Consider the following 20,811-nt stretch of genomic DNA (forward strand, 5'->3'; position numbering starts at 1 on the left):
AATACAGGCTATCTGTCTTGCCCTCCTGATGTTTTACGGCCATAACCTCTTATTTTGTGTGAATGGATCTCCTGACCTGATTATTGGGAAAAATGACGATGATCTAAGTTGACAGTGTACTGCCGTAAAAATATGTTCAAAAGATGCGAAGCATGTTAGTTAGTTACTTTATTGTTTTATTGAACGTTTAACTAAGAAGATCATATTTTTGTATATCTTTATTATATACCATTGCGTGACCTTGACGGGGGAATAATGTAACTTTATATCTTAAAGCTAGATAACGCCAGAAATATAGGTTAGTAAAACTCGGTCTGAGATTGCGTGCATTGTTGGTAGTCTCCATGTCCCGCATCCGTCACTCGCTTGTCACGAGTTAGGTGGCGTTCGATACGTTATCCGGCGGCCACCAGGTGTCCACTGGCTGACGGTAATCTCTATATCCCATGTAATGACCGTGTGTGATGTAATGATGGGTTAAGATTTAGTTAAACAATTTGGTTCTGCCTCGTTTTCCCTCTTTTTATTTTTCTTGTATTGAACCGATGCCCCATTCCCATAATGCTTCTGAGACGTCCGCTGCAGTGGCGTGTGTGGCACTGTGATCTGTGGGAGGCGGTGCTGTGTTGTGTCTTCTGACCACAGGGGAGTGTACCGCCGATAGTTCTGCATCTACCAGGACTCGACATAACTACGGAAAAGGCAGTGTACGATTACCGTGATTTCCGGCAGCACGACCAACACCATTCTCCAAACATATCCGTGCCCTCATCGAACCTATAGATCTCGATAATTCTTTGACTGTATGACAGGCGTTGAGATGTAAAACTTGTATTGATTTTCTCCTCGTAACTAAGATTTGCCACAAGAACAATGCTCTACTGCATGGTGAGAACGCTGTTAAGATTTGCTCATTGTTAACCTATTCACCCCGAGAACAGCGTTTACTTAATGCTTGCTACCGTCAAGTGATTTTATGCAGCTCATAACGACCTCTGACTTTTTACGTTGATGTCTTTTTGTTCTGTTCTTGCTTCCACCAGGTAATTTCATTCGGCTTATGAAGGATACTCGTACGGAAAGGGTTTGAGTCGCCGTCAACCTCTTCACTGCGAATATTTACTTTATTCTGACTACCGCCAGACTGTTTCATTCATCTCTGGAAGATGTCTCGTAATGAAGGGGTTAGTAATAGTATACTGTATACAGCGATGTTCTCTGGTTTATTCTTACTACTACCAGACGATTATAAAGGCCTTAGCAGGGAATCAGACTAGTGAGGACAGACATAGCCTTCATTAAGCCCATCATGAATTGGGGCCACTTTTAAGCTGAATAAAATCGTCTGACGGTAGAAAATTGAATAAGGCGTCACCGTACTGGTGGGGTTAAGCCTTGAAGTTAAATAATGTCACTTGTACTCTATTCTGCGGACCCGGCGGAAGAATTAATTTGGCTTAGAAAGTGAAGACCTCTCGTAGTGTAAAGGGTAGAAGCAATCATCATAAATCCTTTCAGTCCGGATGAGGTGTGAGGGAGTTTCCTTAAATATTGAGAGTACGAGCCTTAGTCTGCCATTAAACTAGGAGGAAAAAGCTGCCAAAGGACACTTTCCGTCTAGTTCAAATGAATGAACTGTAGGTGTCTCATAAGTTACATAATTTCCTCCAGCAGTATCAAAAATTTAAAGGACATCACTGTTCTAAAGAGGTTAAATTACTTCTAACCTCCATCACCACAAAAGGTATGTTGTTCATGACGTTTATGTGTGGGATTAAACGCGTGAGGTTTGAATTTTTATACCTACTTTAAATTTGTTCTTGCTATCGGGCGATTGCGACCTTTGACGTTATACTACGGGGAAATGGTTTTGTAGTCACTGAATCAATCCCTTGAGTGACTAATAATTGTCTGATCTTAGTCACTTGAGTCAGAATAGTGAAGCGTTATTTCAGTGTGTTGAGATGCGGCGTACTGGCCATAAGACACGTTACATTATACCCCGGTGTTATACGTCTCGCCTCACAGCTTGCCTGAGGTATTTAGGAAATATGTCGCTATTTTATGGCCGTGAAATGTGACAGTATTATTAGCACGTCACAGAAATAATTGATAACGCCTCAGTCATGAAAGACGTTTTATACCTCGTAAAATGCCACGGAACACATATTAACAGGTAGACAGATAGACAGATATAGAGACATGGTGTGTTGAAGCATGTACCATCAAACTGAGTCAGTCGTTACAAACACGATGTTATAATTTGTTACACAGGTCTAGCAATACACCACAGTGGTAATAAAAGACGTCTTACATGTCACACAACCAACTACATGGTATTGATTTTTATATATATCAGGGTGGACAGGTGAAACATCAAAATGTTATGTCAAGAGACATAATTATTAGTGTCATTAATCAAAACTGCTTTATAATACTGTTGGGCAGGAATATTACCAAACTGCATACCTTCGTCTTTCGGTAGCCAGGGAAGTATACTCAGATGGTGAAGAGGGTGTTTATGAGCCAGGGAAGTATACTTAAGTGGTGAAGAGGTATATATGAGTGAGTTTGATGGTGGGAGAGGCGTAGTAGGCCTAGAAGAAGGTGGAAGGATGTGGTGTGTGTGAGGAAGGGAGATATGGAAGCTGATGAGGTTATGGGATGGAGCTGATGGGATGAAGTATGCATGGGTGAGTACATAACAAGGGTTTGGTACGCCTTCTTTAACTTGGCAGTCGATGAAATTATTTTGTTTGGTAGGCGTATACATGAGGCACATCTACAGAAGAAAAAAATGCAAATGAGTGAGCTTGTGAGGTGGAGCCAGGATTCCAGGGGCCTGAAATTGTGTGAACGATTGTGCGATCCATTTCACTGTGTATACTGTTGATAGTTTACCGACTTAAGTATTTTTCTTCCCTTATTTTCGGATCCTGTCTCCCCAGCCATAGGTAGGAAAAAACGTAATGACAATGATGATGATGTCTTGCCCTGTAAAGGCTTGACTCACATTACTGTATAGTATGTAGTATGTGACAGTATAGAACGTCGTGCTGGTCATGATTAAAACTTTTTTTAAAATAAAAGGTAACGCCATACTGAGCAAAAACACGTTTTAATGATATATACGGGCAGGAAATAAGGTTACTTATTACCGAGCAGATGTACCCGATTAACCCAATACCAAGCGGATGTACCAATTTTTGGCCCATTATCAAGCCATTGTACCCCATCTTATTCCAAAACCAAGTGACTGTGTCTCACACTAACCCATTAACAAGTTACTGTTCAATTTTAACCCATTGCGAAGCAACTGTACCATGTCTTCCTCATCACTGAGCCACTACACGGGTCTCTGCTGTAGCTCATTCTACATTTTCCTCTCTGTTGTGCTCCCCAGGTTGTCTCGGCTGGACGGTCTGGAACACGTAACCAAGCTGGAAGTGCTGGACCTCCACGGCAACCAGCTTCACCACGTCCAGGGCCTCAACCACCTCAAGGTCAGGCACCAGATTAACTAAACCTGTAATACATCGCTTCTCGTAACTAATATTTGCCTTTACAGAGAGAAAGACTAATGAGAATTCTGTTGTCTTGCCCTCTACTTAAAAATTACACAGTGCTTGTGACTAAGAGTTGTTTTACGATAATTCTCCTCTCGTAACTTAGATTTCCTTTTGTAGAGAACATCGACAAGGGAAGATTCTTCACTTTTACTTTCTCCACAAAATAACTTACGACCATTTTCCCTTCATAATTGTGATTTGCTTTTGCACATGGGAAGAGACGTGGGGGGGAAAATCTGCGCTTCCATGTCCTTCCTGGAAAAACGCATCTTAGTCACGACAGGAAATCTATCAACGACCACTGCTCTGCTCTCCTCCCCTGACTCATGTCTACGCAGTCATTGTTTCTTTAATTTTCATTTATCTTGTCCAATGAAATTTTCGTAATGTTGAAAGTATTATGTGGTGCATTTTGACACAGTAGCTTATTGAGTGCAATAATTTAAAAACATCCAGTGCTACAGATTTCAACTGATGCCTTACTTGGCAGTAATGATGAATTACGTAATAACACAGAGGTAACTGTCATGCTGATCAATGGCAGCAGCTGACCCGACTGACGGAGCTACAAACTCCTGACAAAATCATTAGCGCCAGTCTGGGGTGTAGACGGGAGGGGAGTGACAGGGTAAGAGTCAGGGGGGATTATGTCTTCACACTTTTTAAAACTGTTTTTTAAGTGATGAAAATTGAACGAGACAATTAATTATTCAACTGCGTTCCACAGAGCATAAGTACAGATTTCATCTTTAAAAATGATAGCTAGCTAATTATGATACATAGGACAATCTTATGCAAGCTTATCCAGCATTCTCCACCTCACCCCCCCACCTCATGCCCTAGGAGCTGCGGCTACTGAACCTGGCAGGCAACATGCTGCGGCACGTGACGGGACTGCGCGGGCTGGACTGTCTGGTGGAACTCAATCTGCGACGCAACCTAATACGCACAGTGGCTGACCTGCACTACCTGCCTCGCTTAGAGAAAGTCTATCTGGGGTACAATGAAATATACAGGTCAGTTGTCAGTTCTACAGGTCATTTGTCAAACATACAAGTCAGTTTTCAGATCTACAGGTTATTTGTCAGCGCTGTAGATTACTCGCCAGATCTACAGGTCAGTTGTTAAATCTACAGATACTACTAATGAAAGTGAATTATAGTATGAATGATATACATCTTTTACTTGGGGTCGATGTGTTTGACCAAACTTCGCCATAGAGTACAGCGTGATAGCCATTATTGCTTTTTCCTGTCGACTTCAGCGATTTTTTTTTTTTTTTTTTTTTTTTTTTTTTTTTTGAGAGTAGGGGATGAGGGCACTTTTTGGTTACTTACTGTAATAGAATATATAACCCTAGTGATATCCTACCCTGTAACAGCCTTGTAATGATCGCCTCTTAAAGATAAACAGATCTGTTTGCTTTCCTTTGTGCTATACTCTGTCTCATTCCCCACTCCCTCATCTGTTTCTTCCTCCTACCCAGGTACGAGGACATGGCGTGTCTGCAGAACTGCCTGAAGCTGCGAGAACTGTCCCTGGAGGAGAACCCCATCAGCCGCCAACCTCACTACTTCCACCACACCGTCGCAAGGTTCTACAGGATCAAGAGGTAGGACCAGGAAACCAACGTTGAGGAAAGAAGAATGGAGAAGGGTACAATGATGAGGGAAGCAGAGAGAAGTAGAATCAGAACTGGAGAAAAGGAGGACGGGAGGTAAAAACTGGGAAAAAGACTGAGAGGGAGAGAGAGCAACACGAGAAAACTGGGATGGCAGGGAGAAAAAGGAAAAGAGAGGGAGAGAACAAGGAAAGAAAGAGAAAACAGGGAGGAAAGGAGAAAAGAAAAAGAAGAAATAATGAAGAGCGAGAGAGGAATGGAGAATGTCAAGTTAGGGCGAGAAGGAAGGAAGGAAAAAGGGGGAACAGTGAAAGACAGAGAGAGAAAAAAAAAGGATAAAAGTAGAGTGCGGGAAGCAGGGAAGAGAAGAGGAGCAGTATAGTAAAGGAAGTTGGAAGGAAATGAGGAGGAGGGTAGTATAGTAAAGGAAGTTGGAAGGATATGTGGAGAGAATCATACGGTGAGACAGGGGGAGGAAAGAAGGTAGAAGAAATGAAGTGAGAAACTGGAAATAAAGAGAGGGAAGGAAAGGAGGAGAGAAGAGGGAGGAAAGGAAGGGGGATGTGTAGCAGGAGGAAAGTATGGAATTGTGTAAAATCAGGAAAGCTAGATGTAGGGAAGGAAGTAAGAAAGATTTGTTTGAAAAAAAAAAAATGGGAGCACAGGGAAGAAACGGGAAATAAGTAAATGAAAAGGCAGGGAAAAGAAATGAAAGGAACAGAAAGAACGAGAGGGGAGGCGAAAAAAAGAAAGAAGAAGGAAAGGGATGGGAGGGAAAGAGAAAAAGATGGATATGCGTGGAAGGGAAGGGAAAATACGGAGGAGGAAAGTAGGGGATTTGAAAGTGAAGAGAAGGGAAGGAGAGGGTAAAAATAAGAGAAGACAAGGCGTGATAAGGCTGGCATGGGTGTGGTGGGGTGTGAGTGAAGGATGTGGTGGTAATGTGACAAATGACTACTACAAACACCCCTGACCTTCACCTCACTTCTCATCACACCTCGCCTCACCGTGCAGCCACGCCTTACATTCTTCACAAGTTTTGTTTTTTCCTTGTTAACACCACATGATTTTATTCAGATTAAGGGGAGACTTCAGTACTTCAGGGGTGAGAAACAGCATCCGTCAACTCCTTTACTGTTGTGATGTCATTTACTTCTTTTACTCTTGCTATCACCAAACGTCCTTTCTTCTTAGGAGGCCCCTTGTATGGAGCAAGGTTTGATGAGATACATCCATTCACTGCGAGAATGTCCCCAGAGTTAAACTAAATTGTCTGTATTAGAGAGACAGACAGAGACAGAGAGCGCACAAAGCTGTGATTAAAGCGTTCATAAATCCGTTCACTACGATGGAGTCTGTCGTTAGCTTATTCTTGGTATTTTGATGCGATTTCATTCCGAGACTTGCTAAATGGAGGGGTTAGCTGCAGCTTCCACTGACCTGTTCAGTGCCTAAGGTTTTTCCGCGTTACAGAAAACCGTTCGTTCAGCTGCCAGAATAAAGACACCGTCATCGTTTTGAAAAGGTTTTATTCCCCTTTTGGGACTTTACTCCTCCTCCCAAAAGATGTGTGTGTGTGTGTGTGTGTGTGTGTGTGTGTGTGTGTGTGTGTGTGTGTGTGTGTGCGTGTGCGTGCGCGCGCGCGAGTGAGTGAGTGAGTGAGGATGAAGAGCAGTGGAGGACTTAGCTTCATTTTATATGGAGGTGGCCGCGCGAATCAAATGGTGGCCTCATCATGTTGTGCTCTGCACTGGAGTAGTAGAGTAGGATTTGTTTTTATTTACTGTATATTACGATATGGCAGAATTACTGTATTTTTAGTACAGTAAGTTCTAAAGACAAAAGCAAAGCAATGTTCTGTTGTAAATAATGCCTTCCTGTACAGCCATAAGATAACAGTACATTGCATCTGATGCCATTATGCTGTCACGTCACTCAGGTTGGACGATCAGGAACTGACGATGGAAACGAGGCGTCAGTCAGAGAAGGTGCTGCAGAAGGCCAAGGAGAAGGAACGTGCACAGGCGACCCGCATCAGTGACGAGGAGAAGCGCAACTCTGCCATCACCAACGCCATGAAGCACTGGCAGGTCCTCAAGAAGCAACATAAGAAGCTCGTCAGGAAACCAAGCGAGAGTTCCACCAGTGAGACAGTTGCCTACATTAAACTAAGCTAAGCATAACACCTACTAACATTAAGATGTCAGATCTTAACATTTACATAGCACAGATACTGTGTAGTTGTAATAGCTTCATTCATGATATGTTCAGTAAATCATGGTCCAATCAAAATTAGTCAGAGGTAGCTGAAAGGAGAGGGTTCATAGAAACATAGTCACGTTATTTCTTTAATCCTCTTTACCAGCCCGAATTTGTTCAAGCCTCCTGAACACAATTAGTAATCTAATTAAACAGATTTATGAACTTATGTTCACTTGATAAAATATTGCTTCAGATGTCTTCTTCAGGTAGCCTGGTAGATGGAGAGCTACCATTGGCCCTGGGAGATACGACCATGAGAGTGAAGTGTGACTGCAAGTTTGATTACTACCCACATAATCATTGCATTTTGACAGGAATCTCACCAGTTGAGCAGGATGGTACTCCCAAGGTGGATGGAGAGCTGGAGCTCCCGTTTCATCAGCCCTCGGGACGTGTTCCTGACCATCCCCCATTGTTGAACTTTTTCAGTGTTTCAGTATCACAGAGAGTAGGCCAACGTACTCTCCAATACAAATTTCTCTAACTGTTAACACCAAACTACATGCACATTACACACTACACTTCGGGTTCAAAATTCAACCAAAATGGCGTCTCATAATCAAGCCTCGGAGTCCCCGGGGGGGTGGGGGGGGGACCATGAATGCCCTCACCATCCGCCCCTCTCCCGGCGACGACCCAACGAGGTGCCTGGAACCACTGTCTGACTCACTTCTTCATTTCTGCAGCATTCGCGCCCTTACCTCTTAACTTTTTCTCTGTTGAGCACCACCTTTTCTTCTCTAAACCTCACCTTCCTTTCCTGAGACTCAGCTATGTGAGGCAACTGACTGCAAATCCTATCTGTATCCTCCGACTTTCTCAATGCTCATTTCAAAGCCAAAGGTGTCTGTTGTGTATATGTAGGCAACGACTTATCTTGCTCTCGTGTTCTTGAACTTAATTCTTCTGAATCTCGACTCCCTGGCTTCGGCTTTCCTGTCATTCTCTGACTAAATATGTCTGTGTTGTTTACTTATCCCCAAATTCCACTGACTATGAAAAATTCTTCGACAATCTTACTTCTACGATGGAACACATCCTATCCATTTCTCCTTTCTCTGAAATTTCCATTCTAGGAGATTTTAATATTCACCACCGCCTTTGGCTCCTTTCCTTTCACTAATCCACCTGATGAACAAGCCTACATCTTTTCTATCCTTAATGATCTAGAGCAGCTTGTACAGCATCCTATCTGTATCCCTGACCGCCTTGGAGAGAGTTCCAACATACTTGACCTCTTCCTAACAACTAATCCTTTTCCGTACACTATTGCTACTTCAGTGGTTTCTGTTCCACTGAACTATCTGCTTGCATCCTTCCACCAATACAACAGGCGCGTAGCACTCGTCAAGCAACAAACTCTCGTCCCTTTTCTGTCCAACTCTTTAATGCAAGAGTTAACCGTTACTCCCAGTCCTTCATTTATGCTACAGGTTAACTCTGGAATTGTCTCCCTCTTTCTATATTTCCTACTTCTTATGATCTCCAGTCTTTCAGTCTCAGTGTGTCCAGGCATCTTGAAATGAACGGATCTTGATTTTGGCTCTCTGTTCTATTGTTTTTGCTTTTTCTTGGAAGGAATGGTTTGAAGGCTTCTGGCCTTTGGTTCCTTCTTCCTTGCATTAAAAAATAAACAAATAGGGTTAAACTCACAGTTTTACTGTACACTTCTTCTTACATGCCTTCGATTTTTTTTCTCTCCCTCAACAGCTTCCAGTACCTGTTGGGAAGTAATTAACAGGTTATATTAGGTGGTTTAGCTTCCAGTCCATATAATTCAGTATGGGAATTTCTTAAGAGGAATTATGGTGTCATTTGATTGGCTGATTGTTCCTCACACAGGTACCACTGACCACCCACCCTCCAAAGACAGTGATGGAACAGAGATCTCCAGTGGGTTTTGTGGGGACAATGTGTCAGATGTTGGGGAGGAAGAGGAGGAGGAAGAAGCTGACAAGGAGGGGAAGGAAGGTAAAACAGAGAAGTCAAAAAATGAAAATAAAAGTGATGCAAAAAGTAGTGAAGACTCCCATGAGGTGGGCGAGGCTGAGGAGGAGGGTCAGCAGGAGGACGATCGAGCCTCCCTGGTGTCGTCAGCAACTTCATCCGGTATCTCGGATGTGAGTCTGGTTCACAGAGGCACCAACCAGCGGCTAGAAGCTCCCTCCACCCACGCTGGCAAAGAAAACAGAACAGTCGGTGGGGTCAAAAGTTCAAAAGAAACATTAGACCAACTACGTGCCAACACCATTAAATATACTGATGGAAAGATTAGCTTACCTAGGAGTAAATCATACACGGACATGAGAATTTTGAAAAGAAAAAATTCCTATGAGGAAGACAGTACTTCTTCAGTGCAGAAACTGACTCCTACTCCTGACGTGAAGAAGCGCGGATGTGAGGCGTGGGCTGGTGCGAGTCGAAACAATGAGAGGATCAGCCTGGATGCTGCCTCGCGCGCCACACTACCTGTCCAGAACGTGCCTGTGGGCCGCAGGGGGGGCAGACTCGGCAGTGCTCGTGGCAACACGGCTAACAATGCTGCTGTTGATAAACAAAAGCCCAGAATCATGGCAAATGAAACTGTGAAACGAGTAAATCAAAAGAATACAGAGTTGCTGAAGAAAGCAGAAGTAAATAAAGTTACTGGACATCTTCCTGATAAAGTTGTGACTGCAGCTATCACAAGAGTTAGGTCCAATCTTAGTCTTCCTGTCCCGGGGTCTGAGGCACCAGTCTCCCCCAGGAATGCAGTGTCAGAGCCATCAGAAATAGACTCTAGCTCTGATGCTGAGTCTGCCGCCACTGCCACCACCACCAACACAGCCGCCACACCCACCAGTTCTGTCGAGGTGTCTCAGATAATGACATCACGCTCGTGTCATACTCTCGCCGACCTCAAGGTTCCTTTGGCCAGACCAAAGGATCAAGAACGGCCAGGATGTGACAAGGTGGACAAAACAACTGGTTTAAGTCAGAGCAGCTCAGGGATTCTCCGGGAACAGGGCCCTAACTTTTTAGCAGAGCTGGAGGGAGAGCGGCTCAGTCTGTACGGCCAGGGTGCCCTTCGCTGCACTGACTTGGCCTGGGACAAGACACTGGCGGCTATCGCATCTACAGCACGCTTCCAGTATATCAGTTTTGACGATATTGTCGATATCTTCCCCAAACTACGGGTAAAGTTTCCTCGCTTGGAGAACTTTGTCTTCAGGGAAACTCATTTGGCTAAATGCAGTCAGCTCAACGCTTTGGCAGAGCTTCACCAGGTGGGTTATGAAGCTAACAACAGTATTCACAAGCAGGGTTGGAGCTTTATGAATTAATAATCAGAGCTGATAAAGATTATGGCATAAAGGATTATTATAATGCCTGATCAGAAATTTTGCCTAATTTCACTATTCCTTTATATGTCAGTATACCTGTAACCTGTTTTGTATTTACGAAACAGGATACACAGTAAGGCCTTTCCTCTGATTGCTTCTCAGACGAACAGCATCTCCACCTCAAGACCTTACCATCTTTGCTTTACCGAAAATCATTTGACTGAGGCCGCTGACTGCAGCAGCTTTTATGTATCCTTAAACTCGTGCATTCTCTATTTTTATTTCAGACTTTAAGCAAATCAGCAATGGGATATACTGTTGAATGTGTGTGTGTGTGTGTGTGTGTGTGTGTGTGTGTGTGTGTGTGTGTGTGTGTGTGTGTGTGTGTGTGATTTCTTTTAATGTCTCTGTATTACATTTGTTTCTGTGTTAATTTTTGATGTTTGGCGAAAATAACCCGTTATATTATGGTCTCAGGACTACCTTTCAATATCAGTTCCCTTTTACATGAGCAGGTAACCTCCCTAGAAGTGGGTCGTGAGGGCAACCCACTAACACTGATACCCTACTGGCGCCTCTACGCAGTCTTCAGGCTGTCACACTGGGGCCTTCGCATCATAGATGGTATTGAGGTCAGTCTTTAGAAGTGTTCTGCACTGAGATCATATCTGGGAAATATGACCAGGCATGCACTGAAGGACTATTCCAGATGCGAGACGACGACTCTGCCAGAGGAAACAATAATAATAATAATAATAACAATAATAAAAGTTATTCAAGACCAGAACATACCTGAACCTCAGTAAGTACTTATTCTCAAACAGAGTGGTTAACAACTGGAACAGTCTGCCATAATGGGTAATAGGGGTTGAGTCCGTAGAAAAATCTGTGGTAAATCTAGACAGATTTTGGAAAGACCAAGAACACAGATTTGATTACAGAGTACAAATATCCACCACGCGAAGCCACTCTCCAAGCATAGACGGGTTAATGAGCTGGAGTCACTCGCGTAACAGCAGCATGTAGAATGTCAGCCAACCTGTAACTGTTCTTCCTCGTACTCCACATTTCCTCTAGGACACTGAAATAAGGTTGTGACGGGGTAGTAGAGAAATGAACATCCTCCAACCCTTCCCACAAGGGTGATATCTGTAAAGACCCAAACTGAAACTTAACAAATTAATCACTGGTCTGGCCGGAATTCAACCTGATCCTGGGCCCTCGCGCTTAATACGCGCACATGTTACCACTGAGCCAAAGAGAGGATCCCCGCTCTGCCTCTAGGCAACACTGGCTTTTATACACCCCATTACGTCACTCTTTTCACCCTCTGGTGATTAATTTGGTCAGTTTCGAACACACACGTGGTAGCGTAGCATACTGGAGGCCACCATTAGTGGGAGCCCCCAAAACACACAGACAGCTCACCCACGGGATGTAAGGTTTAAGATCCGAATCACAATACTCTCATGTAGTAACTTTTTCACTTCCATGCTCACTTCCATTTCTAATCACTCCTTTCATGGAACCAGCAACCTTTCTTCCTTGTTGTACCCTTTCAAGCACTTCACCCTCCAAACTTCCATCCTTACTCATCACACTACCCAAGTACTTAAATATACTCACATTTTCCAATTCCTCACCATCCAACCTCACTGTACATTCACTGACATCACCTCTCTCAAAGACTATCACTTTACTCTTCCCTACATTCACCTTTAGATTCCGTTTCTTACACACTCTCCCAAACTCATCCACCAAGCCTTGCAGCTCCCCTTCATCTTCACTTAACAACGCAATATCATCTGCACACAGCAGTACAAGGAGTTTCCAAACACTGCTCTCTCTCATTAGGGTCACTCCAACATCCAGTGCTCTACCTTGTATCTCTTTTATAACCCCAACCATATACAGATTGAACAACCATGGATACATGACACATCCTAGTTTCAATCCAACCTTCAAATAGAAAAATTCACTCAGTTCACTATCCACTCGCACAGCAGTCTTAGCACCCTCGTCCATGCTTTTCACGGCATTCAACAACTTCCCATCTGTTCCATGTATTTTTAATTCTTTCCACAGTCCTTGTCTATCTACCCTGTCATATGCTTTCTCCAAATCCATGAAGGTCGCATACAACTTCTTACCCTTCTTTAGAAACTTTTCCACTAAAGATCTAAGAATGAATATTTGATCTACACAACCTCTTCCCTTCCTAAAACCTCCCTGTTCTTCTCCAACTAATTCCTCTGTTATTTCCTTAACTCTGTTAATAAGAATCCTGCCATATACTTTTCCTTTTACAATACACTAAGAAGACAAATGCCCCTATGATTACCACGTACTTCTTTTTCCCCTTTTTCTTTGTACAGGGGAATAATCATACCTGACTTCCAGGATTCTGTCTTCCTCCCCGGCCAATCTGCACATCTTCCACATCCTGGTCCGAGGCTTCTTGTTCATATTTTTAGTTAGTTGTTTTCTGGGGAGGGGCATGAACCCTCTGCCAAGCCACTTGTTGTCAGTTAGGGAACAAGTGTTGGTTGGTTATAAGGTTACCATCCAGCATTGTAAATGCTTTCTTGGTTTACAGGAAATCATTTGGCTTGCCACTCAGTGCAGAGCTACCCTGAAAACAGAGTTACTTTGCAGTAACACACTATTAATTCCAACCTGTTAGATCCACATTTTGAAAGTAGATATACAACTATACAGTACGTTGTATACCTTCACAGTTCATACAACTGGGTAATTTGCTTTAGTACAGCACTGGTGCATTAAGGAACATTTAATCACTAATATATGAACAACTGACTCTCATATTTACAGGTAACTGAGGAAGAACGAACAGAGGCCGCCCTTACTTTCAGTCCGTTAAGCCAGCTGGCATTTACTTGTCTCCCCCGTGACCAGCTGGCTGCATTCTTGTCTCACCATCATCATCACAACCAAGACCAGCACTCCACATCACCACCACCAGGTACCTTCCATCTCACAGTTAAACTGGTTTACCATACATGTTTATTTCCCATACACATCCTCTCCTTGGTTTGTAAATCTTTATCATGGAAGTATTTTGAAGTTCTAAAATATTCTTTCCTCAGGTTTGCTTGCTAAATTGACATATAAAATCAGCATTAAAATAAATACTGGTTCAGATACTAGTTTTCTTGCTTTACTATGATGTCAAATCAATAACAAAATCAATACTGGTTCAAATACCCCCATCACTCCTTTGCAGTGTTTCTTTTTGCAGCCTTAAGATATGGTAACCTGGCAGCTGGATCTCTTACAGACATCTCTGTCCTGATAACAGCTATAGTATTCTCATCCTTCATTGTCAGGCAGACAGACCACTAATAGTTAATGATAAACAGATGATAATATACATGCAAGTGTCTTGGTTGATATGACAGGTATGGGAAGTGGGCAACAGGATGGAGAGGGCAGAGAGGAGGTGGCAGCAGGAGGTATAGGAGATGGTCCACGCCTCAACCTGCCTCACCTCCAAGATCTTATTGGGAAGGAAGCCCTCCAGTATCGTCCAGGAGCCAGACTGTCACAGGTACAATTACATGTCTGATTTTTTTTTTCTAAATTGCATGGTAATAAGTAGGGAGAGATAATATTCACAGAATAGGGATTAAAGGAAAGAGGGCAATGTAAAGATGTCAGCAGTCCATTAGTCTAATCCAGTGTACAGTACCATCATATTTTATTAGATATTTGTTCCTTTCTTCATGTTTTTGGGAACAAATGAAACATCTTTAATAATAACAGCATTGTAAAGAAAATATTTGAAAAATAGCCATCCATGGTATTCTTTCTTTAGGCTACCACAAAAATTATTTCTCTAATGGACACACTGAGAGAGGATATTTCATACTGAACACATGTGTGCACAGTTCAGTTTGGTGCAAAATTTGGCTTTCCAGGTACAGTATGTACAACAGACTTTGTTTCAGAAATAATGCAGTCTCTTTAGATCTGTGAGGTCAGTTTTCTTAAGTGCTTTATATAGGAGCAATGTTTACTTTACTTGCTTAATATGAGCAGTCATATTTTACATGTAGAGACAGTACTGTACAAAGCATCATTGATTTGTAATTATAAAATTTGATAGATAATGTAGATATATTAGAAAAAGATTTTTTACTATCATACAGTATTTGTTTTTACTTTAGAGAGATATTTTTAATATCCTTTTGAAATATGTGCAAAGTAACAGATATAAGGTAGTTCATTGTTTTTTTGACCCCTTTTCAGAAACGCCGCAAGGTAAACTGGGCTGGGTTGAGACCATTTGATGCAGCTGCTTCTGGTCACTTACAAAATTTTCTTATTTTTAACTGCTTTCATAAATGTTCCCTTTATGCTTCATTAAAATATGACTTAAAATTGGTGTGAGGAATGACCTAGATTGATCAGGCATTGTCTGTGTCCCTCATAAGCCATGTTTTTATGTAAAGTACTGTACAGTATGTGGGAAAACTGTGCACAACTCACATCATTGTCTCTGTGCCAGACTGTTATGATTTTGTTATCACAGATCCCAGTTGCAAAAGAATGTCAAATAATACTCTAGTATTCTTAGTCCTGGTGTAGTATTACTCTCCACTTTCCATACAGCTGATCACTTTATCATATAATGAGTAAAGGTATGGAGATTATGGAGGTGAGTTGTGAGTTTTTCTTTGCCTGGCTGTTGACATTAAAATCAAACATTCCTACCCCATTTTCCATCCACCATTTCTCACTCAGCATGGGACTGAAGAACATGAAGGAAGGAGTGACAGAGTTGGGATGGCTTTCAGATATATATATATGTTGTAGTACATTACTACAATACTTCCTAATACCCTTTCTTTCTTGAGTCTCATTTACCTGAAACAAGAAATTATTGTTTAGGTTGTATACTGGTAATATAACTTCATCTCCAGTTGTTGGATACCACCTAAAAACCGAAGAAGTAATAATAACAATAAAAACTATACTACTACTACTAATGATAATAATAATCTTACCTCTGGCACTCCTTTTTGTGTTCAGGTTTTCTATTACTGTACAATAATTTTTTATGGTGTTCATCATTCAAAGGCCAGACAAACTGTACAAGGCTAACCAGCATCATTGCAGCTATGATTTCCAGACTTTTGATTATCATTCAATTACTTAAACATCTGAGTTATGTACCTGTACTGATTCTCAGCCTTTCACTTTTCTGCCATCAGTATTACTCGTTGCCTATATAACTTTCTCTGATTCATGTAATGTATTGGTATATAATGTGTGTTGATGCAAAATGCCTGCAATTTTTTCTTTAGTTAATAAAAATAAAATACCAGCATAATCTGCTTTCAAACTGTCTTTAGCAGTTTTTGTGAAAAAAAAAAAAAAATGAACATAGGCATTACAGTACTTTTAGCTTATTGAACTCTCAGATTTACATTTCTGCTCTGAAGCTCTGTACTTCCTTACCTGTCATGTACTTTAACCAGCAATATGACATGGAGTCATAATCTCTTCCTCTTTCTCTCTCTCTCTCTCTCTGTCACGAAGAGTGGTCAGAGATACTTGTTACCACCATCAGGACATTTACTGGCCTAAAGAGGCAGAGGAAAAGTGTTCATGACTTCAGTTGATTTTCCAAATAGCAGTGAAAGCTCTCCAAAGCTTCAGACGGAGTTTGCTCTGAATCTGACATGCTGGGCTACTGGCTGACTGCCTTATGGGATATGTGGATAATAGCCATTCTTTTGGTGGTGCTTAATAGAGTACTGTACATTTACAGAACTACCAAACTACCAACATGGCTTCATATTTTTGTAGCATTGCAATAGATTTTGAGCAGGCGTCATTTTCTTGTTCTGGGTTTACCCATACAACACTGGGTGCACCAGCAAGCACATGGTCCAGCTAGGCTGAATCTTTTTGCCCCACAATCTTGTTAACCATGCTTTGTAAATCATCTTCAACTGTATCTTTGAACAGATGCTGAAGCCAGTCTGGAAGATAACCTTTACTGCTACGTTGACAATTCAGTCATGTAGTGCTAATTCTTCCTCTGTAATGTTGTCAGTGGTTACCCAAAACAGTACTCAGTATACCACTCGTTATGTCTGATGCACAAACTCAGTTAGCCCTTGCAGAGTTAAAGACATCATATGAGGTATATACAGTTTACATTGGGTATAAAACTACTACTCAGGAGAAATAAACAAAGATTCAGCCCAACAGAGGTTAAATGTGCAAGGGGTCTGGGTGGTTCATCTCTCAAACTTGTGCCATACCCTTGCCTAAGTCATGCTATAGTTGCGTCAGTGATGCTAGAACAATCTCAGCCATTTCGTGTGTTCTGTCAATGATCTATACTGTATTCAAATACTAAAATCTATTTGCCTCTTCTGTCTCAGTTTCATGGCTGAATTAACAGATGTTTGAATATGACAGTAAACTGAGGTGTATATCATCATCCATCTTTGAAAGAATTTGTCCACATAGTCTCATTCAAACACCTATGAATCAACCAGTGAAAAAAGAGGCACTGGAGGTAAATGGGCTTTAGTATCTGACTCTACATAAAACCATGCTGCAGCATTAGTAATCCAGACAGATGCACTTTACTTGCTTCACAGTGCAGACATTCATGTCAGCTGACTTGTCAGTTTATTGGTTATGTGGCCTTGAGAACTTGATAATATTGATTTCTCTCATATATATATATATATATAGTTCTAGCCTCTCAAAGCATGGATGTGGTGACTTACATGTGGATACCCACCTCCCAAATACAGTTCAACCTGTCTGTTTCCCATGTTTATTCCTAATGAGTGCCTCCATGGAGGGAGAGACAGAAAGAATAATGTGTTACCTGCAAGACCTGAAACCCTATTTTCTTTTGTAGTAAAAAAAAAAAGAGAGAGAGAGAGAGAGAGATATGCCCACACTGATAACCCTACCCAGTGAATGTCACATCTTAATGTTCCTCCTCTTCCCCATGTCACCCTCTGAGAGTTAAAGTGAGGCAGAATTCTTGCCTAAACCTTCAGAAGAATAGCGAGCGATTTAGTATGCTTGGTGGGCGATAAAGTGCAAACTGTTTGAAATCCAGGAGAGGTTTCTCTGACCTCTGCAGACTTATCTGAGTCGCAAGCACGCTTTCCTCAGTCTCTTCAGGTTGAGAGTGTTCCCTTAAACTCACTGTATGCTTTAGTGGTGGTCAAGAGTGGCTACGTCCATTTTTCCTAAAGGGTGTCTCCATTTCTCCCAGTACGAAAAAGAGGTGTTTGGACCTGCAAAAGTTTTTTTTTTTTCTATATACACGTGTGTGTGTGTGTGTGTGTGCATACATTTTATAGTACAAGAAAAGAGGTGTTTGGACCTGCAATTTTTTTTTTCCATATACATGTGTGTGTGTGTGTGTGTGTGTGTGTGTGTGTGTGCACATTTTATGTATTATAAAATAGTATTCACTTCAGTCACATTCTTTATTGCTACAAAGTCAGTCCATGCACTCATTATCACTTTCAAATAAACACCGTCATGTAGAATGTCAGTTAGCCTAAAAACGTATTTGCCACACCAAACCCTGGTGTTATATTGCATTAGGAAACTCAGATAATACATACTCAGTACCTCAGTTGTATAATGATATTAACCCACATTTCACACCACCTTGTAGTGAATACCTGTATTTATATCCTCCTCACTAGCACACCAGATACTGCCTCACACTCCCCCACCCTGGCTTGCCCCTCTTGTCTTTTGGTATACAGTACAGTATTGTACATACACTGAGGAATATAAATGTGAACATCAAAATGTAGTGTATGTTAAATGCATGCAAAAATGTCTTACTTCTGTGCACATATTACTTGCAATAGCTATTTCTCATTCATAATCTACTTTGTGTAACTACAGTATTGTCTTAAATTGTTCTGTTGATTAATTTTGGTCCATTTCAGACCAGTCTTGCCATATACAATTTATGATATGATATTGATATACATTTTTACTTCACAATGAGACACTTTGCATACTCTACTTTTTAGCAGTCAAAGTACAGTATACTGTACCATAGTTGTGCTGTCCTGCTCTGATAATGTTGATTTTTTTCCATTGATGTAACAAATTTGTGGTAGGTGGGGACACTCACCATCCACTCACTCGATGTAATGCTGCATTGGGTGTCTGCCCTTTCCTCTCTTCCTTCCTTCCTCTTCTGTCTTTCCTTCATTCTTTCCTCTTTCTTCTGCCTATGGGTGACTTTACACACCCCCTTATGTCTTTCTTTCCTCTTCCTTCTGCCTGTGGTGACTCTACACTGACTGACAATCCAAATGGTTCCTGTACACCAGGAAACCATTTACTATGCTGGCTGGTAACCATATAACCAAATTATGGTGCCTGGTGGTTTAGTGGGTAATTAAGGTGCTCCAATCGGATTGCATCTGTATAGGTTTATATCCAAGGGGTGATTGGGGTTTATGGCTCACGTAATGCCACTCAGGGATGAGTGAGACTGGTCACTCATCTCAAATGTCAGGACCAACTTGCCTGATCCTGGGATCCTAAGCTCCTCATGGGGTGACATAGGACTGGATGATGGACGGATGGATGGATGTAACAAACGGCACGAGTGAGTTGTGATTTTATCCATTTTGTGACTAAATGAACTGTATGAATGTATTTGGGTGTTGGGTAATTGTTATCAGAGTGTATTTTGCAGGTAAACTATATTACAGTACAAGAGTATAAATTAATGTCTAACGTAATGCAGTACAGTAATATAATGAACATGATTCTGTAACTGAATACTAATACAATACTATATTTGGGTTAGTAAAAGTACTAAAATACACTAAGTTATTAGTCTGTTGATATTATCATCATCTGATATACTGTAGTTGTCTGCGCAAAGGATGTCATAATCATGTACTGTACCTCAATGAATTCTGCATGTCTGCACTGAACTGAAATTTGCATATATCTATCATAAGTACTTTCATGTATTTCATTACTTGCATCTTAATTGTGAACTTTAATAAAGACAGCCTATGGTAAACTGCATTCAGGTGGGAACATGGTCACCATCATCTAATCCTGTGTTGCACCATGAGAAGCGTAGAAGCCTGGGGCTAGGCAAGTTGCTTCTGACATTTAAGATGAGAGTGACCAGCCTTACTCATCCCTGAATGGCATTACTTGTGCAATAAACCCCAACCACACCTTGGATATAAACCAACTCAGGCTCAATCTGGTTGGGGTGCCTTAATTACCCACCAAACCACCTGATGCCACTGTTTGGTTATATGGTTACCACCCAGCGTAGTAAATGGTTTCCTGAACAGGAAACCATTTGGCTTGTCACTCGTTGTAAAGTCACCCGCAGACAGAAGGAAGAGGAAAGAAAGAAGAAAATGACAGAGGAAGAAGGAAGGAAGACAGGAAAAGGCTGAGCAACATTATATACAGTAAGTGGAAGGTTAGGGCCCCTACCTACCACTTTCGGAACATAGAAATTTATTAATCATCTCTTGTTCATACATGATGCTTTTAAGAGACATTAGAATTTGGTTCACTTTGGTTATTGACAAACATTAGTAATGCTCTGATAAATGTTGATCATTAATTGAGCTTTCATTCCAAGAGCAGGAGTATTACTGCATCATGTGGGGTAGCATATTCTGAAGCATGAACTAGTTAGCTTCCAGATAATTTAAATCAGACAAGGAAAATTTGGCCATTGTCCATTTACTATCAAGGCTGAAATGTTCACTGAGTAAGCATTTAATTCTTGCTACCTCTAAAGGCATTAGGGAATATGTCATAGTTATTATCTTATAATGAAATATGTGAATTTTTTTTTTTCATAAATTACTTCTATATTTGAACACTGTAAAGAATCATGTAGAGTTAAGGGTAATTTGTGACAAACTAGCCTTAAAAATCATCAGATGCTGTAATATCAAAGGGGAGGTGGGGATGAAAGCATGTATGAAACCATTCCAGCAAGTTGTAACAGTAAGATTCA

At 41.4% G+C, this 20,811-nt stretch overlaps 1 protein-coding gene across 1 annotated transcript in view; it reads left to right on the forward strand.

The window, feature by feature from the left end:
* Window positions 1–20,811, forward strand: part of LOC145405391 (uncharacterized) — a 60,365-nt gene that overhangs the window by 36,555 nt on the left and 2,999 nt on the right. Inside the window, exons 5-12 of the mRNA XM_080276797.1 lie at window positions 3,404–3,503; window positions 4,413–4,585; window positions 5,056–5,181; window positions 7,130–7,335; window positions 9,295–10,718; window positions 11,291–11,407; window positions 13,608–13,758; window positions 14,195–14,343. Of these exons, the coding sequence (XP_080132923.1) occupies window positions 3,404–3,503; window positions 4,413–4,585; window positions 5,056–5,181; window positions 7,130–7,335; window positions 9,295–10,718; window positions 11,291–11,407; window positions 13,608–13,758; window positions 14,195–14,343 (2,446 nt within the window). The remainder of the gene's footprint in view (window positions 1–3,403; window positions 3,504–4,412; window positions 4,586–5,055; window positions 5,182–7,129; window positions 7,336–9,294; window positions 10,719–11,290; window positions 11,408–13,607; window positions 13,759–14,194; window positions 14,344–20,811) is intronic.

The sequence above is a fragment of the Coenobita brevimanus genome, chromosome 66 (assembly GCF_032717465.1).
Source record: "Coenobita brevimanus isolate Jiangsu-jjx chromosome 66, ASM3271746v2, whole genome shotgun sequence".
In the NCBI taxonomy this organism is placed as follows: domain Eukaryota; kingdom Metazoa; phylum Arthropoda; class Malacostraca; order Decapoda; family Coenobitidae; genus Coenobita; species Coenobita brevimanus.